Source organism: Platichthys flesus, chromosome 11, assembly GCF_949316205.1.
Source record: "Platichthys flesus chromosome 11, fPlaFle2.1, whole genome shotgun sequence".
Taxonomy (NCBI): Eukaryota; Metazoa; Chordata; class Actinopteri; order Pleuronectiformes; family Pleuronectidae; genus Platichthys; species Platichthys flesus.
Window position 1 is genome coordinate 10,230,861 of NC_084955.1, and position 22,084 is coordinate 10,252,944.

General features: G+C 39.2%; 1 protein-coding gene across 2 annotated transcripts in view; it reads left to right on the forward strand.

Annotated features, from left to right (window-relative positions):
- Positions 1 to 1,603: 1,603 nt before the first annotated feature.
- The window catches only part of dnah5 (dynein, axonemal, heavy chain 5), an 81,251-nt gene continuing 60,770 nt past the window's right edge, over positions 1,604 to 22,084 (forward strand). Inside the window, exons 1-21 of one of the 2 annotated variants that reach the window (XM_062399528.1) lie at positions 1,604 to 1,693; positions 9,878 to 10,012; positions 10,263 to 10,347; positions 10,981 to 11,150; positions 13,045 to 13,263; positions 13,660 to 13,797; positions 15,029 to 15,205; positions 15,325 to 15,438; positions 15,525 to 15,632; positions 15,998 to 16,120; positions 16,474 to 16,689; positions 17,181 to 17,207; positions 17,622 to 17,729; positions 17,913 to 17,998; positions 18,400 to 18,607; positions 18,735 to 18,848; positions 19,518 to 19,724; positions 19,995 to 20,075; positions 20,803 to 20,893; positions 21,195 to 21,340; positions 21,694 to 21,865. In XM_062399528.1, coding sequence (XP_062255512.1) covers positions 1,604 to 1,693; positions 9,878 to 10,012; positions 10,263 to 10,347; positions 10,981 to 11,150; positions 13,045 to 13,263; positions 13,660 to 13,797; positions 15,029 to 15,205; positions 15,325 to 15,438; positions 15,525 to 15,632; positions 15,998 to 16,120; positions 16,474 to 16,689; positions 17,181 to 17,207; positions 17,622 to 17,729; positions 17,913 to 17,998; positions 18,400 to 18,607; positions 18,735 to 18,848; positions 19,518 to 19,724; positions 19,995 to 20,075; positions 20,803 to 20,893; positions 21,195 to 21,340; positions 21,694 to 21,865 — 2,815 coding nt within the window. The remainder of the gene's footprint in view (positions 1,694 to 9,877; positions 10,013 to 10,262; positions 10,348 to 10,980; positions 11,151 to 13,044; positions 13,264 to 13,659; positions 13,798 to 15,028; positions 15,206 to 15,324; positions 15,439 to 15,524; positions 15,633 to 15,997; positions 16,121 to 16,473; positions 16,690 to 17,180; positions 17,208 to 17,621; positions 17,730 to 17,912; positions 17,999 to 18,399; positions 18,608 to 18,734; positions 18,849 to 19,517; positions 19,725 to 19,994; positions 20,076 to 20,802; positions 20,894 to 21,194; positions 21,341 to 21,693; positions 21,866 to 22,084) is intronic. The other variant, XM_062399529.1, reaches the window with a different exon arrangement.

The window sequence follows — 22,084 nt, forward strand, 5'->3', positions numbered from 1 at the left end:
AGTTCTTTGGGACGCATGACAGTTTGCGTGTGTATGTTGGGGGGCGCCAATTTGAAATCTCATTGCCAGGGCCAGCCCTGCACTGGTTTACGGTTTGACAAGGAACTGATTTAACTCTACTGCTGTTACCATTACCAAATGAACCATCCAGATCCCCCGGGTCATCCGTGATGGGTCTGGCTTCTGTCCCAATGGAGAATCAGCGTTTAGTTTTATCTGAGAATGCAGGTCTGCCACAAATCCCAGTAATCAAGGCTGAAGAATACAATGTTTGACTCTTCCTTTTAATAAAGCAAATACACGATTTTATACATTTCTTACACTGCACTGTTATCTTTACACTTGTGTTTCTTTTACTTTTTATTTGCTAATTAATTTGACAAACTGTTACATTTTTTAATATAAATATTTTTTTTGCAGTATTGTAATCCCTTTAGCATTTTTTCCACGATGCCTTTAACATTTAATGAAAACCTCTTTGAATTACTTTGCTTAAAAAACTTGACTTGCCTTATGGTTAATCAATAAGTAAATCAATATGATTGGCACTAGCATAAAGTAATATTAGTTCACTTTTCGTGTGCTAAAGTTAGCGATCTTTTACGAAGGGTACTGTATTTATCCCAGTCAATCCCAATCTAATCCTAACCAAGTTTTTAAAACTTTATTGTAAAAAAAGTGACAACAAGTAGAAACCTTTAAGGCCCCTAGAAACATTTCAAAGCGTATGCTGATGTTGACCCAATATTAAGGAACAAGATTTGAGCAAGAATAAAATCCATAAAGTAAATAGATAAACCACTGAAAAATAAAAAGTTTACGGGTTGCATTTAAGAAATTCAGCAATTATCTTCAGTTCATTCTTCCATCCAAGGCCACAGAATAAGTAAGTCCAAAATTCTTCGTCCACACAGGTGACCCTTTTCCTAGGTGTGCCTTGTTACCATGGAAACCATTTACAACGGAAGGAGAAAAGTTTTGTATCCAGGAGGATTAAGACAAACTACAGGAGCAGATCCACCCAGAAAGAGAGAGAGAGGGAGAGGGAGAGACACCCAGTGAGATGCATGAGGTTTGACCCTAAACATTCATTAAACCTAAAAGTATTATAACCTTTTAAAGGCTTGTTGAGGAAGTGGTGAGAATGTAACATTTAGCCTGATTTTAGGTTTTAGGCCAGATATTAGCTAATTAATCATTATCTAACCCCACAAAGTTTTTACTTGGTTAAATAATATGACTGTCTGTGTAATGCATCCTCAACTAGTCCTGTGGTTTTATTACCAGTTCAACTTTCACTTATCCCACTTGAACACGACCAAACCCAGTCTATAGAGTGGCTCCATGTCAACTGTCCCGGTATGGCCCTTGAGCAAACTGTGCCTCGTTCCCTTGGAGACCACTAACAAGTCAGGCCAGCCGCTGACAACACGTTTCTCTACTGGGACCAGGACCAGGACCGGGACCAGGAGCCTCGCGCCACTTGAATTAATCCGCAGTTTGAGCAAACAGCGGAGAAAAAAACATTTTCCACGCGGGCGACGAAGGGAGATTCCAGCCGAGTGATCGCGGAGCTGTGCTCCAGTGACGGAATGTTTGAGCTATGTCTTTTAGCACTCGACTCGCTAAGGTCAGCTACAGGATCGGAGCCTCCCAGCCTTCTGTCCAAGTGGAGTCACTCAGTGAGATGCAGGTTTGACCAAATCAACCATCACCTCTAATGCTCTGCAGGGTTATAACCACGATGACCTCATACTTGTTTGAATGTAGTATCGTGTAAGAGTGTAGTTGGTAGAGGTTTTAGGCCAACAACAATAAGCCTGTGATCCACTATTTATTCCTACTTCTTCTACACACACATGCAGACTATCCCACTTGGCAACGTTGTTGTGGCCCAGTGCTTTACAGTTTGTTGTATAAAGAATATAATTATAATAATTACTATTATTATTTAAGTCATACATGTGTATTATATCCTGACACTTGTTTGAATGTTGTTTGAATGGAACGACGATCTTCTCTGTTCTTGTCTATGTGGCCGAGAGCAGTGGTTCTCGAATGGCCCTTGGGGGGTCCGCAGCACACTGACTGGGGGGGGGGGGGGGGGGGGGGGGGGCAGTCAAAAGTTTCCAGATTCATACATAGATTTATGACGTAGGGGTTTGTGTGATTGTGGTGAAAATATTTTAGTACATTTTCAATCAAGACTTTATTTTTGTGTCGTTCTCCCACATAACTTATACAAAAGATAATTCTGTCAAATATTTTAATAATGAATAATAATATGTTTCCTAGGAGCGTGGGACTGCTAGATCTACATAACTTGAATAGAAGGTGGGCTTTGTTTTAAATAGATCAAAACGCAATTCAGTATTCTGTCAATCAGTGAAATGAAAGGTTCTTCGTATATGATTTATTTTATAAATGAAGTGGCCTCATATAAATTCCATTGGCAGTCATCAGCACAGACTGATGTAGTCTAAGTTAGATCATATGAAGTGAAACTTTACCTTTGAATTCCCTTCACTCTTACACAAACAAACAGAGCAACCTCAGGACTTTGATAGCTGCTCTGAGCACCACACAGAATCATTGGCCTATCAGATCTATAGGCACTCAACCTCTTGTACTTGTTGGTGGTACTGTATTATGAGCCACATTCCACTAGATGGCAGTATGCTCCTATTATACTGGCTCTCAAGTCAGCTGAAATGATGCTCTGCAAAGACAAACGATGAACAGTCAACTTTAAATCAACTATTAAGCCCTCTCAGACAGTGTGGAACTATGTTTGATAATTATAGTTATTCATATCAGTAAGAGCCTCTTTGTGTGAATAACTATTTAATTTAGTCTATTTAAAACCAAGAACAGGGTGTCTAATTCACCCACTCGCTTCACAAAGGTCTGGATGCAGTGGCCTATATCCAGGATCCAAACTCAGGATGTAATATCTCCATGTATTTTTTAATTTGCAATATCCATTTACAGTTTATTATAATTTTTGGATTATTTCTACATTACAAGTCTTGTGTAAATAATGGCTCGAAGATAAATATTGTACTATATAGCTCACTATCAAATGCATGTCCAATTAGTATGCAAAAACCATCAAATACTCTGAAGTAGCCAGACACCACGGCAATCCCACTCTGTGGATCTGCTCTATTGATTGCACACAGCATGCGCACTAATAGAATTTCATTTCTTCAAATTGATTTAATTTGACTCGTTTTCATGCAATGCTGATCGAAATAAAAGAGAAAATGAACATTTGCAGACAAATATAAGACATGGTGATGACTACCTACTGCATGGAACAGATTATCACAGCCAATCCAGCAGAGTGTGGACTAATAGAATATTACAGAACTATCCCTCGCAAGTAGATTTTTCCTGTTGGCCAGACAGATTGAGATGAAGTCAAATTAAATGATTAGAACCAGACAGGCAACAAAATCAATAAACAGAGAGACAGTGCAGGTCAAAATACAAAATGCAGACTCCTCAGAGCTGAGCAGTGTAGTTTGGAAACAGATGTGTTTAAGCGCCTCCATGTCCGTGTCAGTGTGAGCATCCTCTGGGAGAACTGTGGACCTCTCTCTGTCTATGTCTTTCCCTTTCAGATCTCACCAACCCCCTCATTTATAATTTACAGTCACTCTCCTGTTTCATGGCAGCTCGCCACCAGACAGTTGAACGTAGAAAATCAGTCATGGGGCAGTGAAAAATTGATGACCGTGCTGCTTTTAAAATGCAAAAGCTTCGGAATCATTTCTTCAATATCAAACCATCAGTCAGATCCACACGGCTAGAGAGCTGTGCTTTTCCTCAGCTGGATGCCATAGTCAAAGCTAATGGCATTTATTATTAATTGGTGGGAGGTCTGTGTTTGTGTGTTTCTGTGTGTGTGTGTGTGTTTGTGTGTGTTCGCTGGATAAATGACTAGGGTCTCCTCCCTGGGGCGGCAACTAATAATCCTTTTCATTAGAGTTCAATTATTTTCCTCTGATAATTCATTTACTTTATAGAATGTCAAAAAGAGAGCACATTGTCATATTGCTGGTTTTGTTCAAAACCAAATGGAATTCAGCAATTGTATTGTCATTCAGCGATTATAAAACTAGTTTCATCATCATGTTTGTTATTTTAGCATGATTATACAAGAACAAATGAACAGATTACCATGAAGCTTGGTGAAATTATATGGTATGGGACAGAATATAACCCATTACATTTTTGCGGAGATCTGGATCAGGAGGCGGATCCAGGTTTATTTCAACTTTCTATAAAAACGTTGAAAAAATTGGACGTTATTGAAAAGTTTTCATTGATTTCTCTGATAATAATCAGGAATGTTAAGGGGACAGATATTTGTATGTGCAATTTGATACAGATCCAGGTTAAAATCTGGATCTAGTTCATTGAAATTGGGTTTCATAAGGGCATTGTTTGGCCTTGGCCAAATATGTGCTTCTTGAGTGCCCTTCTAGTTGTTGGCAATGATGATTGGCAAACAATCTTTCCACCTCTACTTCCCACAATGCAATCAGGTCAAACACTAAGTCTGTGCAAAAGCAACGTAGAGTCGTTGATCCAAGTCACAATTGCACTTCCAACTATTTTTGCAACAAGGATGAATCTTGCTTAACCTTACTTTCTTGCTTACACTTATTGTTAATATAAATGTTATTATGATTAACTACAAAGTGACAACAAGTTACCTCCAGCGTTACATTCTTACTCCTCAGCTGTATTTTAAAGCTGTTGCTACTGTCTCTACATGGACCTTGTTTCAGTCAGTTAGCATACATGCTAATGTACGATCAAGGAGGTGTTTAAGACGAGAACCCTGTTGTCGTTAAGGGGGTGACAAACGCCTCTTGACGTTCACTTTCAAATTATTGCTACACTGAAGCATATAATCTGCATCTGTGTATATTTCTCAATGAGCTATGTGTGAAAATGTTGCCCACTGAATGTGTTTTAACGAGCTTTCCACCCCCTCCTCAGTCACCCCCATTCTCTTCATCCAATTGTTGTAATACGCTTGTAAGGTGAGAGCAGGACCTACATAATCACCTCGCAGACAGGTGGTCATCCAACACCGCATTATCGAGTCAGCAGCCTTCTTTTAGCTGCAACACACTCATAATTTCAGAGCAGTTACCTTTGTCACAGGGCAAATAAGAAGGCTGATTGCTCACACACAGGCGGAAGCAGAGCCACTTGTTCTCTGTCTTATTGTCTTTGTGTAGATGCTGTAATTCTCTAATGTCATGCAATGCAAAGCCAATTACGAAGGGGGAATGACTTGAAAAGAAGTGTCAGCGTGCAAGGCCATTGTCGACGATGCTGCCTTTTAAACCAGACTATCTAAACAAGGTAAGGTGACCCACGAGTTCTGGAGTTACACACAGCTTGGTTTGTTAACACGCTACATGGGCCAAATGTAATTTATCTTTAATGTGTCAGGATTCAGGAAACAGCTGATGTGTTTGTATCTAAACAGATGGTAGGAGAGCTCACGAAGGAAAAAGCAGGGGAAATCTTTAGAAAAATCTAGTTTTTATTTATTTGTGAAAGCCTGTTTCCAAATGTTTTAGTTCACCGCAGGTTATGCAGACCACACACAAGCAGCAATAATGACATATGTCATCTGACAACAGGTTCAGTCTTTGAAAATCCTACTCTTTTACCTCTGTGAAGGGAAGATGTTTAATCGATGTTTGTTTGTTATTTAGCAGGATTCTGGATTTTTTTTTTAGATTTTGAGATTGGGCTTGTCAACATTTTTGTTGATATCCCAGAGAGTAAATCTTGATGAAAACATTGTCACATAGTTAGGGGTTTGGCATCGAACTATGTGTGAAATTCTTTGCTGTACGGTAACAAAGAGGGAAAAAAAACTGAGGCTATCACTAATGTGTAGCTGAGAAATAGAATGTGACCTTAGGCTTGTTTTAACATAAGGGGCTTGTTGGGCCTTGGCCGAGGTAGTCAATTAAATTAACTCCAACTCACTACATACATCATCATATCAGAGCTGTTTCTGTATTTAGTTGTAGCTGCAGCTCTAAAAAACACACATCCATGAATTATACATTTTACACAACATATAGTTTAATAAGTCACACCTGTTACTATCTAAGCAGGATTATTGCACAAAAACAAATTAGAAAATGTGGCATTGAGAGGTTCAATAAAAAAAATTCTGGCATTATGTCAGACAACACAGAAGATTCAAACTTTCCACCTGCAGCTATAGTCCAGATTGTAATTAAAAAATATTGGCTTGTTTCATGATTGTTTTGGCCTTGAGGTTACATAGTTCATCTGTAACTTGGTTTTGTAGATGAGGTATATGTAAAAGGCTTACTAAATATAATAGTAAATTACTGAACTATTTTGAGATTTGTTTGGCCTGTACTCTGACTTTTTAGTTTTAGCCCATGTCCCATCAAATAACATGGAGGAGATGGTGTTTATGACCTATATTGCAGACATACAACAGGGGGTAATCAAGAGGATTAGGCCTAACTTTTGAGGAGCTGGCATGCTGTCCATCCTGTTAAAAAACAGAATCCACCTTTGAACACTATCTTGCAATAGTTGGTGAAATCAGGATGTTTCAGGCTTGCTTTCTTGTTTTGTTAGTTTGTCAGTGGAGGACCTGTCAAGCTTCCTCTAATCCTCTGCGTCTTAATGTGTTTTTACCTGCGCATTCACAAATATTCCCGAGCCTGGGTACCACATGGGTTTTTCATTTGTTCGACTAGTTGACCACAGCCCGGCAGTGAAAAGTCATACGCTGCTGACAGGAATGGCCATTAAAGTTAAAACAGGCATAGCCTCAGCTCAGATGGTCAACGCTGACAACTTGATAGGGCTAATCCCTCTGAGGGCGCGAGTAAAGGATACACCTCTGGACATGTAGATGAGAGAGTGATAAAGGTGACAGAGAAGATATGGAAGGATTTGAGCGAGAGAGGAGTTGAACTGTCATGTCGCAGGTGTTTAGAAAGCAGCTCTGGAAAAAAACAGTTTCAAAGGTCATTCAGGTAAGATTAATCCTGCAGCATGGTTGTTGTTGTTGTTGTTGTGTCATATCTCCCATTTCCTGGCTCCGAAGGGATCTTTCCTTCACATTAGAGAGATTTGAATTTAAATGGACAAAATTAGCGACAAAGTTAGATCTATTCCCCAGAGACAGTAAATTAAAATGGACTAATAATTATCTGTTTATCTGATGTTTGACAGGGAACTGGAAACATTCTGAATATCTTAAATACAATACAAATAACCAGATCATATTTGTGCCAAACGGTCCTGCTTCACATTTGAATTGTCACAGCTGTATTCTCTTTAACTCATCTCGACGTGGCTTATCTCAGGATGGGGCTTTGTTTGCTTTTGAAAGCTATTAATGTTGAAGCTGCTGCTACATGACTCTGCCACTGCTGGCTTTTGTCTGTATTATTAGAATAACCAAAAACGGATGTGTTAGCGTGTGTGTGTGTGTCATGGTTTAAGCGTGTTATTGTTGGATATGTTCATGTCTTACATTCAGTGGTGACTGAGACTTCTTGTCTGCTGCTCTGCATTGTGTGTTTACTGTTTGTCTCCGGGCTGACGACTCAGTTGGCTGTTCATGCAATTTGGAATAAAGGCAGCGAGAAGGTCTGAAATGGCTGGTCGCCCAGCAACTGTTGGCTTGGTGTCCTTTTTTTTATGGTTGATGTGTGAAGCGAATGTTGCGAGTCTGTATAGTGTGTGTGTGTGTGTGTGTGTGTGTGTGTGTGCTATCTCCAGAGACAGGCTGGTGTGATTTGCTGTCAGAGTTCTGAAGGGTCTATTTAAACGTATTTGAGATATACGGGTTGTATTGTTTTGTAATGTAAGCTCTGGAGGAATTTCTAGAAATCAGAGAGAAAAAAAAAGTACAATGTTCACAATTAGAGTCACATACAGTAGGTCATCCGGATGTGAGCTCTTGTTATCTCTCTTGTGCTCTAATCACAAAAGGTGTCTCTGCTCTCGTGTTTGGCTCGCTTAAGAAATGCTTTGAAATGTAAAAGAGCACATGCAAAGTACAGGTCAACGTGTGCATGTGGGAAGTGACCGAAACGGTGTGTGCAGTGAGAACGGGACTTTCTTTTGTGTGTGCTTAGAAAACGGGCATCTGCTCCCTTGAAGCGCACCTGTTCATCATTTGAAGAAGTCAATAAAGGTGCGTCGGGAGGTGGGAGGTTTCTTTCTGACAGATTAATGTGCCGCGGCGTGTGCCTGCTGACGCTGCTGAAACCTGCGGCTGGTGAGGTTGTTGTTGTCGAGGCGGTTGTTGCTCCTCCTCACTCTCCCTTCCCTTCACATGACCACCCCCCATCCCCCAGGCTCCAACTAACAAGAATCAATACCTTGGCTCTTAACCACCCAAACCTGCACTATATATAGAATTGTGCTTTCTCTCTTTGTACGAGTCCGTGCCTCATGCCTCTCTTTCCTTGCAGCGCTTTTATTTCGCACCTCTTACCATTTAGCCTTTGTTTTCTTGTCGTCCCTGCACACAGCTACTAATTCTATATGTCGGTCCTTATTTCTCCATCCTTTTTGGGATCCTGTCAGTTTCATAATTTGTTCCTCAGCCTTCTTTCCCTCTTTTCTCTACATCTGTTTCATGCTGTCATTTCTTTCTTCATCCACCTCCTCCTCCATTATGCCATGTCTGTCTTATCGTCCTTTCTATCTTTTAAATTTATTTTGTCTTTTCCTTTTAGCCTTTTTGACAATTTTTTATCTGATGCATCCCACAAAACAAGTCACATCAATTCTCTTATTCTAGGCACAATCCAGTGTGCTTGGATCTACAGTGAATATCCGGTGTTTCAAACTTTATTGAGCAGATTCAGCTGACAAGAAAAATAAGATATTTAAGGATAAAGCCACATATCACTAAGAATCCTTCTTCTATGAAGCCTAACAACAAATGGATATATCGGTGTCATTATTGAAGTTAAATCCAGCAATTATTGTTTAAACAGCCGGATATATTAAAGAGCTCGCTCTCAAGTTCTATTTTCGGCATCGCCAGTCACAAGAGGATGTTTCCTGCTTTGTTGTAGAAGAGAGACTTTTAAAAAGACGGTTTAAATCTGAACAGTATTTCAAACCAGAAAAAAACTGTTCTTGTTATTGCCCTTGTTTGAATCCCAGTCAGAGAAAGAGGAAGGAGAATTCAAATTAAACATGCAGCTGGTCCACAGTGAAACACCAGGTTAATTTATTGGCTGACCTTGTTGATGTGTTACTAACAGAACCTGGCAACGCATTGTTATTCGTTTTACTGTCCCTCCGACCTGGACGCTGGCCAGAGCCTGTTGTAAACTGGCTGTGGTGTTGGTCACCTGTATTTGAGTCATTGCAGAGACATAGAGACACTTGTGGATGAAATCAAGGATGTACATTTGGAATTCTTGAAGGAATATTGACGTTTTATGTGGATGTTTTTTGAGATTTGGATTCTGTGCCTGGACAATTTACTGGTGACTTGTTCATGAAAACTGAACATAACTGTGATCTTTGAATGGCTTAAACAATGTCTGAGTACAGGGCCACAGGAGAGCCTCAAACATCTGTCATTACCAAAAGCCTCATCACAACATACCAAGTATGTGATATATGGTTTGATGGCTTTTTTTGTTTATTTTTTCTCTTTGGACTCAAGGGAATGTTATATCAGAATTTTTTATTTTCTTCAACAACATCTATATAGAACTAAAATATTTCAAAAGCAAATACATGCATGTTATAGCTTTATTTCGTTAAAATGGACCCCTCATCTTAATAATAATTGTCTCTGTCTTTACATTTTGTTTAGCAAAAGTTGAAGGAGGAGCGTGAAGCTAAGCGGGCCCAGCTGGATGGAAGGCATGACTACATCCTCAGTATTGTGGCTTCATGTCTTGGACTGGAGAAAGCTGATGTGGAAGATTCCATACTGGAGGGGAATCAGGTACTTTTTTTTATCTGTTACAAAATTGCACCAGCCTATAAACAAAAAAAATATAGCTTTGGTAGCATTTGAATAACAGGAGTTTGTAATTTTACTGTGGTTTGAGGGGTTAAGATTTGGACTGAGGGTAATTGCTTTATTTGAAAGTTCGGTAAGGTTTGCACTGAGTGCGATCGTTCTATATAACTACACAGCATCTCTGAGCTTGGGATGTAGAGTGGAGTGATTACACTTCTTCTTTTCACCTCAGATTGAGCGCATGCAGCAGTTCTTTGTGGTTGAGGGTCTTCCACACCTCATGTTCTACTACCAGGACGCCCAGCCATTCGAAGCAGGTAATGTGCCTGTATCAAATATCATTGATATGACTAGACTCTATGTGATTGACTGCGACCATTAAGTTCAGTTTCTGTCCTGTATGCATTAACCCTTTATCAGTGATGGCAATCATTCATCATCTTTTGTCATCAAATCAATAACAATTTTGCCGTCAATCCTGTGATTGGTTTAAAGACAGAAGTCCATACAATACAACAGCGTAGATCCATAAGTCAAAAATCCCTTTAATTTTCTGCTGAGAGATTTTAATGATCAGCCATAATAACTGTCAAAGTAACGAACTAAGTTAATTTTACCACAAGCTACTAGATTGTGAAATGATGTTATATGCTCCTGTAGAAGACACCTTTGTACGATATCACCTGTGTTTATGCCTTTATGCCTTTTCCAATTCATCTCGTCCCTGGTCGGCTTGGGACCGGGCTTAAAAACTATTTTTATAAGGATTTTCTGAAATGTATAAAATTAATCAGATATTATTTCCGGAACCAGAGTCGTTTTAAAAGTGTGCAGTCACTGCAGTGTTACAATTTAACTCTAAAGCAATGCCTTGGTATTACGTCTTCATTGAAAGGTGGATGTGAAGAAAACTTGTTAACAAAAAATCAACATTCTCTCTTTTTTTGTAGCAACAGCATCAGCTCCTGCACCCCCCCAGCTTGTTGTCCAGCAGCCCGGTAGCGGCAAGAAATGTAAATTGTTTGTGACGGAGGGGAGGGACGTGGCGCTGACGGGGCTGTGTGTCTTCTTCACCAGAGACAACACTTCTAAGGAAATCACCTCTGAGAACATACACAGAGTGAGTCACGTTGTACTGTTGAATGCATGAAGTCACTCAGTTCTTACAGTACAGGTGAAGGTTGATCAGGGATTTGAAACGGAGCCCAACTGTGGAATTATATTACTCATTTCACCATGATTGCACCTTTTAGCATTTTTGTACATCTGGGATTAAGATCCTCCATCCTTGCATTATCTAGACTGCTTATCATGTGAGGGTCGTGGGGGAATGCATCCTGGACAGGTCGCCATTCCATGACAGGGCCAACAGACCAAGCGAAACAACCATTCACTCTCACATTCACATCTACAGTCAATTTAGAGTCTTGTATATCTTTGGACTGGGGGAAGAAGTTGTAGTGAGACATAACCCACACAGACAGAGTCCCTCCCCCCACAGAGTTAAATGGTTACTAGGGATATTCATTTAACCTTTTGATACAAAAGCTATGAAAAACCCCTTCTATTGCACAACATCGTGCATTATTCCTTATTCTTCCTTCTTGATTTAAGAGTAGGCTTCTTCAAAGTCTTATATGTCATCCAAAGGAACCTTCTGTCATGAAATATAGCACTCATAAAGGTAGAAGGCTCTTTTGAGGACATGATAGGCTAATCTTCTTTGTCATCAAAGGAGGCTCCTTTGGTGAATAGAAGATGAGCTGGATGAACTGGATTCTAGTTCCTCAGCATCAGATATTACAGACCCATAAACGAGTCAAAGAATTGCCACATTATTTTCCTCATCTTGTTCTTTAACCATGACTACCGTAAGTCTGAAATGATTGCGACACTCTGGATAATGAAATTAAAAAGCATATTTTCAAATGCATATTAATCAGTCTATTAAGTATATACGGTTATATCTCAAGTTTTATTTTGTTGATCTAGCTCTGGTTAGCTAACCAGAAAAGAAGCTAGCTAGCGAACAGCTGGTATTGCACATATTTCTCTTTCTCACTAGTAATGGATTATAAAATAAGACTTACGTTCATCAGATCTGCAAAAGCTGCCATGTGAATTGAATGACAGGTGCTCCGTAGTGAATACATACTGTGTGGGTTGTTTTGGACCCATGTGTCTTAAAGTGATGTAGAAATACAATATTTTGGTTTGTTTATAAAGTAAAAAGGGAAAAAATAATTTGTTGTAATCAAGAACAGGATATTTAATTGAATACTTAGAATATTAAAAGATAAAATACATTTATTAAAAAAATATAGCAAAGAAAAACTCAGTCATACATGAATTAACACAGGAAGCTACTACGGGTACATTTGACCCATGTTGTGCATTAGAAAGGTAGTGATACAAAATGCTTTTTATTCAAAAAGTAACCAAGAAATAAGTACAACAAGGACTTGTGATGATCAAATCCAATTTTATAATGGGAGAATACCTGAAAAAATCAATGATGAAATTCATTCAATGCAAAGATATAGAAAATAAAAACTGAGTCAGGTCCCTTTTGACCCATGTTTTGTATCAAAGGGTTTATAAAAACCTTGTGGGGTACAAACATTTACACAGATGCTAATTTCACCTATTCAAACACTGTGTATCTGGAGATGAAAGAATATTCAATTTCCTTTTCTTTGACAGTGAGATTTGTCTTTGTGCCCATGTGTGTGATAAACTGTGTCATAACTAAGACAGGTTCATCTCATTCAAATAAGATTAATGGCTGAAATACTGAGACAATTGTTATTTAGCCATATTTCAACTTATAATGTTTGTATGGTATGCAAAGTAATGTCAAAACCATTTGGTCTGGAACCAACAGTTGTGCCAAAAGTCATGAAGTTAACTTTTTAAGCTTTTTGGGCTCCCTCTTGAGTGTCAATTGTTAGATCCAGTGAAATGTTGCATTGATTTTTGGACGTGTGTGTGTGTGTCCACTCCCCTCTTCCCAGGAGGTAACGTTCAGTATGTTGGACTCAAAAGAAGGGGGCCCGTTGAAAAGTGTGGAGCAGTTGCTCTCCAACATCATCGTTCCCACCCTGAAGACTATGAGCCATGGCTGGGGGTCACTGACCACCACCCAGGGCCAGGGAGTCAAACAGGAGTTTATAGGATCACTGGAAAACTTTGTATCGGTTTTGGCTGGGGCACAGGAGAGTCTGCAGGAAAAGGTAGGAGCCAGACAATGTTCAAGAATGAGTCGTGTCCTTTTTGATTTAACGACAATAAAATACCAAATGAAGAATCACCCTTGACTTAGCAGCAGTACTGAAGGTCATGTAAATCTTTGTGAACTAGCCAGTGTATGCTAGTCTATTTTGGCTAATCCTCATAATGGAATATACATTACGATTAGGAATAATATAGAGACATAAATAAGGGTCAGCTGAACAACTGAACCTTTTTCTCATAACAGTAGTTTCATTAAAGCAGTAAGATAGTTCTTGAGATAGTCTAAACTAACTGTGACAGTCTATTCTTTTAAATATCTTTTAAAGTAGGTACTTCCACAAACAACATACATTGCACTGCAGAAAAAAAACAACAATGTCATGTCTCCTCTCCAGGTTACCTTGAAAGACTGCGACACAGTTGACCTGCAGGCGCTGAAGACCCCGGCAGACTACCTAGCAGCAGCGAACAACACAGAGATCACAGGCAAGATAGAGGCCTGCATGACAGTCTGGATCAAACAGATAGAAACGGTGAGACATGTTAGATCGCAGGTAAGAGGTTCGCCTCAAACCTACAACAATTACATCTATCTTCAAACTCATGAACTGTTTTCTAATTTTGAAGGTTGTGTGGACTGAAGTAGGCTTTAGCCAGATGATGGGTATCCCTGTTTGCATAAAAAACGAAAGGGGTTATATTTACAAGGGGAGGAATTCATATAAAAGAGATATAAAAACAAAAGATGACCTGGAAACATGGACCCCTATCCAGAGCAGTAAAACATGTGCTGGGCTTATTAATGGAGAGTTGGTCATCTGCCGTTTTCTCCCCCGTGAAGTGGCACAAATGATTTCATGGATTAAACTCAAGAATAAAACAGTTATCAAAATATACAAAATGTATTGGTTATATATGTATTTTTCCAAAGTCAACTGACTGTGTTAAAGGGTGCAAACAACATTTGTATTTGAAAACTTTGCATTCGGTACCCTCTCATTTATACTGATATTTTTAATGGGCCAATATAATTTTTTTTTAGAAACTTTTAAAATGTTATTATGAACTATATTGAAGAGCTTAAAATCAAAGCACTTAACTTTTCTATTAAACATACATGGGTCATACATTGGTGATTATACATTTTAATGAGGAGAGATCCAATTTCTTATCAACAAAACAGATATGGAAGAATACTTTGTAATAAAAGATAATCGATTGGTGTCTCCTGCGATGATGAGGCCTGAATTTATTTAAATTTAATGTTAAATTGAAATGGCAGGAAATAGAAAAAGGGGAGAGTGACATCAGGATTAAAATTACCACGGATGGGGACTGAAATAACTCCAGGACTTAATAGCTGCTCTGAATGAATCACTTACACATGAATCAGAGGGAGCTCTCACATACACAAGTCAAAGATGAGGAGTCGGGTGATCTATTTGCCTTTTACAAAAGTACAGTGAATTTGTGTACTACCTAAAATAAGATCTAATCCAGAAGTGACAAGGGCATTTTGCACATTACATAAAAACCAATATGACGCTTTAAGGGTCTTTTCTTTCCTTGAATTGCTTCATTTTGCGAATTAAACTCTGGTAGAGGGGATTATTAAACAGGCTGGATTTCCACAAGTGAAATAGAAGAACATCAAATCCTTGAAAAATAACATGTCCCTTGGGTCAGATGAGTTCCCAGCTCCCGAATCGTTTGTGAAGGAGCTTTTGACCTCAATGTTGTGAGGTCTTCATCTGTGCTTGACAGGTTCTGGCTAAGAGTGATCAGCTGAGAAAGGAGGCCGATGACCTTGGCCCTCGGGCTGAGCTTAACCAATGGAAGAAGCGAACGTCCCGCTTCAACTGCCTTGTGGCCCAACTGAAGAGCGCTGACATCAGAGCTGCTAAGGGTGTGCTCCTGATCTCCAAATCCAAGCTTATAAAGGTTTACTGACTATAACTACCACATATGCATGCATTTCATTGTTCTACTGCTCCATAGGATACGTGATTCTCACCAAAATTCCCTCTGTCCATCTTTGTTCATGTTGTTGTTCTATCCAGACATGGCGGGAGCTGGACACCAGAATCACTGATGCAGCGAATGAGGCCAAAGACAATGTGAAATACCTTTACAGCCTGGAAAAGTTTTGTGACCCGCTTTACAACAGTGACCCTGTAAGAAAAAGACTTCAATCGTTCTAACGATAAAGCATTGTGCAAGTTCATCACATATGTTAACTTACATTTTTGTTTCACCCAAGGTATCGATGCTGGTTGCAATCCCAGGTCTGATCAATGCCATCAGGATGCTTCATAGCATTTCTCACTACTACAACACGTCAGAGAAGGTTTCCTCCCTTTTTGTCAAGGTAGGAGTCGTCACTACTCATTTGAGCACTGTGATCTGTAATTTTAATTTTTTTTATTGATGGATAAAATGAACCATCCAAACGTTTAAGAAAAGCCATTGTTACTTTAAACCAGAGTGAAAAAAAGAATTGTGCACAAAAGATTTTGCAACATTTCAATTTGTGTTCTTGTGTAAAAATGACTGGGTTTATTACAATTGAACAGATGTGGACTGAATAGAAGCATCATAATGTTTCACTGACCGTATGACAACACAAATTTCCCCTTTGACCTTTTGTATGCTCATGTATGACCTCAAGTTGTTTGGGTTCAGAAAAAGTTCAAATGCATTTCTTCATTTCACTGTACACATCAACACCTCCAGGTGACAAACCAGATGATCACAGCCTGCAAGTCCTACATCACTAACAACGACTCCAATACAATATGGGACCAACCTCAGCAAGATGTTGCTGACAAAATCAAAGCTGCCATCCTTCTGAACCAGGTACTGTATACGATTTACTGATAGATGTCATTTTCATTTACTTAATTATTTACTTCCTTTACATAGTTTTCCATTTTTCCATTTTTTGTATCAAATATATACAATGTGTTCAATTTAACATTTGTGTTGGTAACAGATTTTGTTTTCTACACGTCTACACTTGTTAGAATAAGTTATTATTAGATGTTTTGTTTTCAGTCAAACGCATGCAAGTTGTCCCCAAAAAAGTTAATAAGAGTAGAGTCATAATGTAATAAATGTGAGGATGGGAGATCAACTGACAATTGCTGCTACCGTGATTGATTGGTTGAATGAAAGTGTAACTTTGCTCTGTGACAAACTGCGTCATGCAGGAATACCAGTGGTGGTTCCATAAAACAAAGAAGGAGCTGGAGCAGACTCCCTCGGAGAAACAGTTTGACTTCAGCGAGATGTACATTTTCGGGAAGTTTGACACATTCCAGCGACGGCTCAACAAGATCCTGGATATGTTCGAGACGTTTTCCAACTACTCGTCTCTGCAGGACTCCAAGATCGAAGCCCTGGAGACCATGGCCACCAGGTTTGAAGTGGGTACAGCGTTTGATCAAGTTGTTGTTCATACATCAAACAACCAACAGCGACGTTCTAGTAACTGATGAAATGCCACTGTTATCCAGCTGAGTCTGTATTTCTCCTGCTTATGATATCAGATTTATTTTCATTAATTATTTAACTGAATTGCTGAAATAGATTACAATTTTATACGCTGAGAATTCGAAAACATCTTCATTTTTAAATTGCAGTGCAGCTCAGGAGATTACAAAAGTGAGTTTGATTTAGTTAAACAAAAGGTTTCAGGTTGTACATCAGCGTGTCTTTCCCAGATTCCTGTCTTTTTCCTTGGCTTGTGGTAAACACAATAATGTTTACAAAATCATTCTGCGCTGCCTCGGGTTACAGGAAGTAGCACTTGAATTCATGAATTGCATCACCTTTTCTAATTGGTGTTCAGATGTTTTCCCCCCTTAGAGTATATTGATGGAGATTTGTGTTTGTTTTTCCTTCCTCGAATGTGCAGACTGCAGAAATGCAGGGGAAATGGGAGGTAACGTCTCAACGTAGTCTACAACTTTTAGCAATGCATGGTCCACTTTCAGAGTTGACTGCATGCAGTGGTAAAATTCTGAGACATGATGGAATTTTACCACATAAATCTCATATAATACTAACTGCATGGATCATGACCACAAGAGCAACTTTAACATGTTTTGTTCATATCAGTTGCTCCATTGGTTTGTGTTGTTCCATCGTTTTTTCCCAGCAAGCATTATTTTCATAGCCTAAAAGTACCTCCACAGAACTATATTAAGGTTTAACATTCTGTCCTATTGTAAAACTTTGACTAACTTTGTGACTGAGATAATAGTTTGTTGTCAACATCAGTGTGATGCAGCAGACATTAATTTGTTGGGCATGAACACATTTGACAGATTTTATGCTTGTGTTTTTGTTATGATAGGCCATTGTGCACAACATAAAGGGGAAAAGTTACAGTTTCCTTGACCAGAGAACAACTGACTTCGATGTTGACTACCAAGAGTTCTGCAAAAGTACATCTGAGCTCCATGTAAGTACTATTTGTATTATTGTATTAAGTATGTATGTTAGAAAAATTACAGACAAAACTAATTAGTTGGTTTTGTATTCTACGGTGAGTGGAAATGGATAACACCGCATGTTTTATGTTGTCTTTCTAATGCTCTGACTCATCAGTCACTTCCTTGATCTCTTCTTGTTTTTGTGTTTCCAGGATCAGATCACAAGTTTTATGGATCGCACCTTTGAAACAATTCAAAGCACAGAGAGAGCTATCAGTGTGCTGGAGAAATTTGAAAGGTAACCAACTCTTTACACCATTAAGCACCATGTCTGGTGCACAGCACAGAAAAGTGCTTATCCTCTGACGAACCTGCTAATCAGTAACAGACCAGTAACGTTTTTTCGGTGTGGACAATTAGCATCATTTAAATACATCTGTAATTAATAATAATAATGAATTCCATAAGTTTTGCCAGTTCTACTGTCCTTTATTGTGTCAGCAGGCATTAGTTATGCCAGCAGTGAAGATAGTCATGCCAGAAATAACTGTAATAGACATTGCCCTAAAAAGACTGTTATCACTGGATTATTACAGTTTACTCTATTCACCCCAAGTTTATTTCAGTGTTCCATTGTCCATTGTCCGTCATCCATTCTGGAATTCTGATGAAATGTTTGGATTTTTGAAACAAATGCAGACTAGGTATCCCGGCTCTTGGCGTCGACGAGAAGTACCTGCATATTCTGCAGAATTTCGGCCATGACATAGAAATGGTCTCCAGTATCTTTGAGAAGCAGAAACTGAACCCCCCCCTTGGCCGGAACTTGCCACCTGTGGGAGGCAGGATCATGTGGGTGCGGCAGCTCTATCGCAAAATCCAGGGTCCCATGGACATTTTTCAACAGGTGATATTGAATTTCTGCCGCTTTACAACAAAATTTGGTAGGGCCATAGTGCTGTTATTCTTTATTGACATTGGCCCTATGAGTGCATGTTTTTGATGTTAAACAATACCATTGTATTCATGTGCAGCATCATGGAGTTCTTTCCACACCAGAGGCCAAAAGGATCATCAAGAACTATAACAGGGTAGCAAGGGACCTTCTGAAGTATGAGATTTTCCACCATGATGTTTGGATGCGAGAGGTAAGCGAGAAAACTTTGTGTGAACTGGACGAAGAAAAACTACGAAAGCAAACATGCGTCTGTCTTTCTGTGTGTGGCATATCCTGACAACCATTCCATTTATCGTCTTCACACTGTCCATTGTTAAGGAAGTTAGGAAGTGCAGGGTTTGATTTGGTGTGATTTGGACACATGATACAATTAATATTTATAAGCAGAATCAGCAAGTGATTAGGTGCTGTATAGCAGAGGAGGCTAGGACTCATCAACTTAGGTGACATAGTTGAGCGAACAGTGTATTACCGACAACTGGACAATGGTCACAACTGATTTTCCAGTTGTAGGCTCTGCAAACAGATTTCACTGAACATTGAATAAACAGATGAACAGCTCTTTGTGAAGCAGAGGCTTTATGAGTCTGCAGACCAAGTGCAACAGTTGGTCTTTACTTTGCTGTAGATCAACTACAGCCGGTCACTTTTACAGCTTCGGAAGAAAAGGGTTGCAAGCAGCATTACGACAGACTAAGCAAACAGCCCGTTAAATACAGGCATGTTCAGAATGGGCACTGCACGAGTAATAATAATTAATGTGACAAAATTACATAGACACACTTCTGGTTTAGATATTTCATCTCTTCTACCTCTTTCTCACGCTATCCTTCCTCGTCTTTCTCACAACCCTCACCAGATGGAGCGCAACTGTGTGGGCCTGCAGGCCTCTCTGCTGGTCAGATCTACAGACACAGGGAAGCTGTTCGTCAACTTTGACCCAGAGATTCGGACCCAGATGAGAGAGGCGAACTTCATGACGAGGATGAACCTGGACAGCCCAACCTTCGCTGCTATGCTACAGCAGAAGCAGGACACCCTCAAAATGAACTATGACAAACTACAGGTGGACATAACACACTGCTAGTCACATGTGCAAATAGACACAATGTAATGGAGCAACTTGTGCATTCATGTTTAAAAGTATCTTTTGTCATATTTACGTTAGAAATCCACACAATTTAGAAAAGACTAAGATGGCTGAGACCTGATAACAGCGTAGGGAGCAGTAGAGAAGGACACAGCTATCGTTTATATTGATATTGTACCATCAGTATTTATCTTTCTAACAATGATATGAGTGAATTCATAAACTAATAGTGTCTTTCCCCTGCAGTTAATGTTGACTGAGAACACCAGAGTGCGGGCTAAGATCCACAGTGCTTTTGAACAGCTGGCCATGCCACATGTTGCTAAGGTAAGGAGCGGTTATGATATAATTAATTAATGTCATAAAACATCAACGTTTCACTGTACATCATTTCTGTTGTAATTTCAAAATTAGATTTTAACTGCACAGTACATTGTTTCTATTGTATAATATAGCCTTAATTAATACATTTATTTGAATATGGAACATTACTTGTCCCATATATAATAAGATGTATGATTTATAGTTATATAGAGATGTAATGGTGGACTTAAATACTTGTTTAGACAAAACACAAGAACATTTACAACACAGCTGTGACACAGTTTTTCTTTCAACTATTAGCATTTTAGTGCTTTTCAGCATTTTGTTGTTTTCTCACAGAATAATCTAAGGATCTTGTTGAAAATATAAGCTATTATTATGAACTAAATATTGTTTTAGACAATATTTTTATTTGTATATTTAATAAAAGAAAAATAACTGCTGGATCCACCCCCAAGATTCAGATCCAAACCAAAATGAATGTATACTACTCACAATACTACATGCTAATTTCGTGTGAATATGTTGTCTTTGTTTAATCTTCTTTACAAACAAACAAACAAACAAAGGAACAATTAAAGGGACGGCAGTGAAAACCTCAGCTGTGTTGCTTGCTTTGGTTCTGCTAATGGATCTTCCTTTTATCCAACATTATTATGTGACATACAAATCTAGGACAAAATGAGACTGACTGTCCAAAGAGCATCACTGTACATCTTTGACCTTTTAGGTGGATGAGGCTATACAACCAGGACTGACCTCGCTCAGCTGGAGATCTGTGAACATAGACAAGTACCTCAGCCGCATCGACAAGACTTTGGGTGAGACAAAAAATCCAGAGATCCCATTGTGCCACATATTATTACATTTACAGTAATGTATTCATAATGTACCTGCTGTTTCTGTGTTTTCACAAGTAGCTCAAATACATCCTGCCCCTCTCTAAACCCCACACTTTTTGGTGCTGCTCTCTCTCTATCCGGATTTCTCCCTTTGCAAATTTGCTCCCTCTTCCACCTCCCCCTCCTTCCCATCCTCCAGTGTTTGCCATCTGCAGTCAGACCCTATACTTCTGTCTCCCACCATGTCCCTCTCTTATTCCGTTTTTTCCTGTGTCCCTAGTCGACCTGGAGCTGTTAATGGACAGGGTGAACGACCTGGTGGAGTTTAGGATAGATGCAGTGCTGCTCGAGATGAGCAGCGCCACGCTGTGTATCCTGCCAGACAAGGAGCCATTCACCTGTGAGGAGTTTCTGCAGACCACCAGGGTAAATAAATAAATACTTTTTCGGAATTACAAATCGACTTATGAGAACCCCCACCACCATGCCATGGGATATCCACTATTGTGTAGACATCACTGACACTAATCGAACATGACACAATTTGATTTTTTTGCCCAGTTTACTTGAGCATAGGTCTATTTTTGGACTTAGGAATTAGAGTTAACTCAAGATAAATTATAAGATTGTTTATTTTCCCTCCACCTTTCTTTAAATTAATTCAGTTTCTTTTGTCTTGAAAACAAGACTTTTATTGCTGCTTAGTCCACCACTGGAAAAAGTGCACTGGCCTTACATGGGCTATTTAATGTATATGTCTTATGTGCCTATGTGTGCAGGACCTCTGCATAAGACAAGCCCACAGTCTCAACACTAAGAGCTCATTGGTGGAGGAGGCTACTAATGAACTGATCAACATGCTGATGGAGTTCGACCACAATCAGATGGTGGTAAAAGTTGAGGAGGAGAGCAGCCCCGAGAGCAAGTCCGCGGAGAACGTGGACAGTGAAGGTATTATAACGTCCTTTTGAGATCAGAGAGAATAGTCTGTGATGCAATGGAACATATGAGAGAAAACATGAGAAGGTTAATGTCAAACAGCATGTCACTACAGACGCATTGGATGAAATAGAAAAGTCATAACTAGTAGGCTTTTGGTTACTTCACGTTTGAAAAACCTCATTAGCCAAGGAGAACTTTATTCCAATGCATTCATGTTTAACTTGAAAT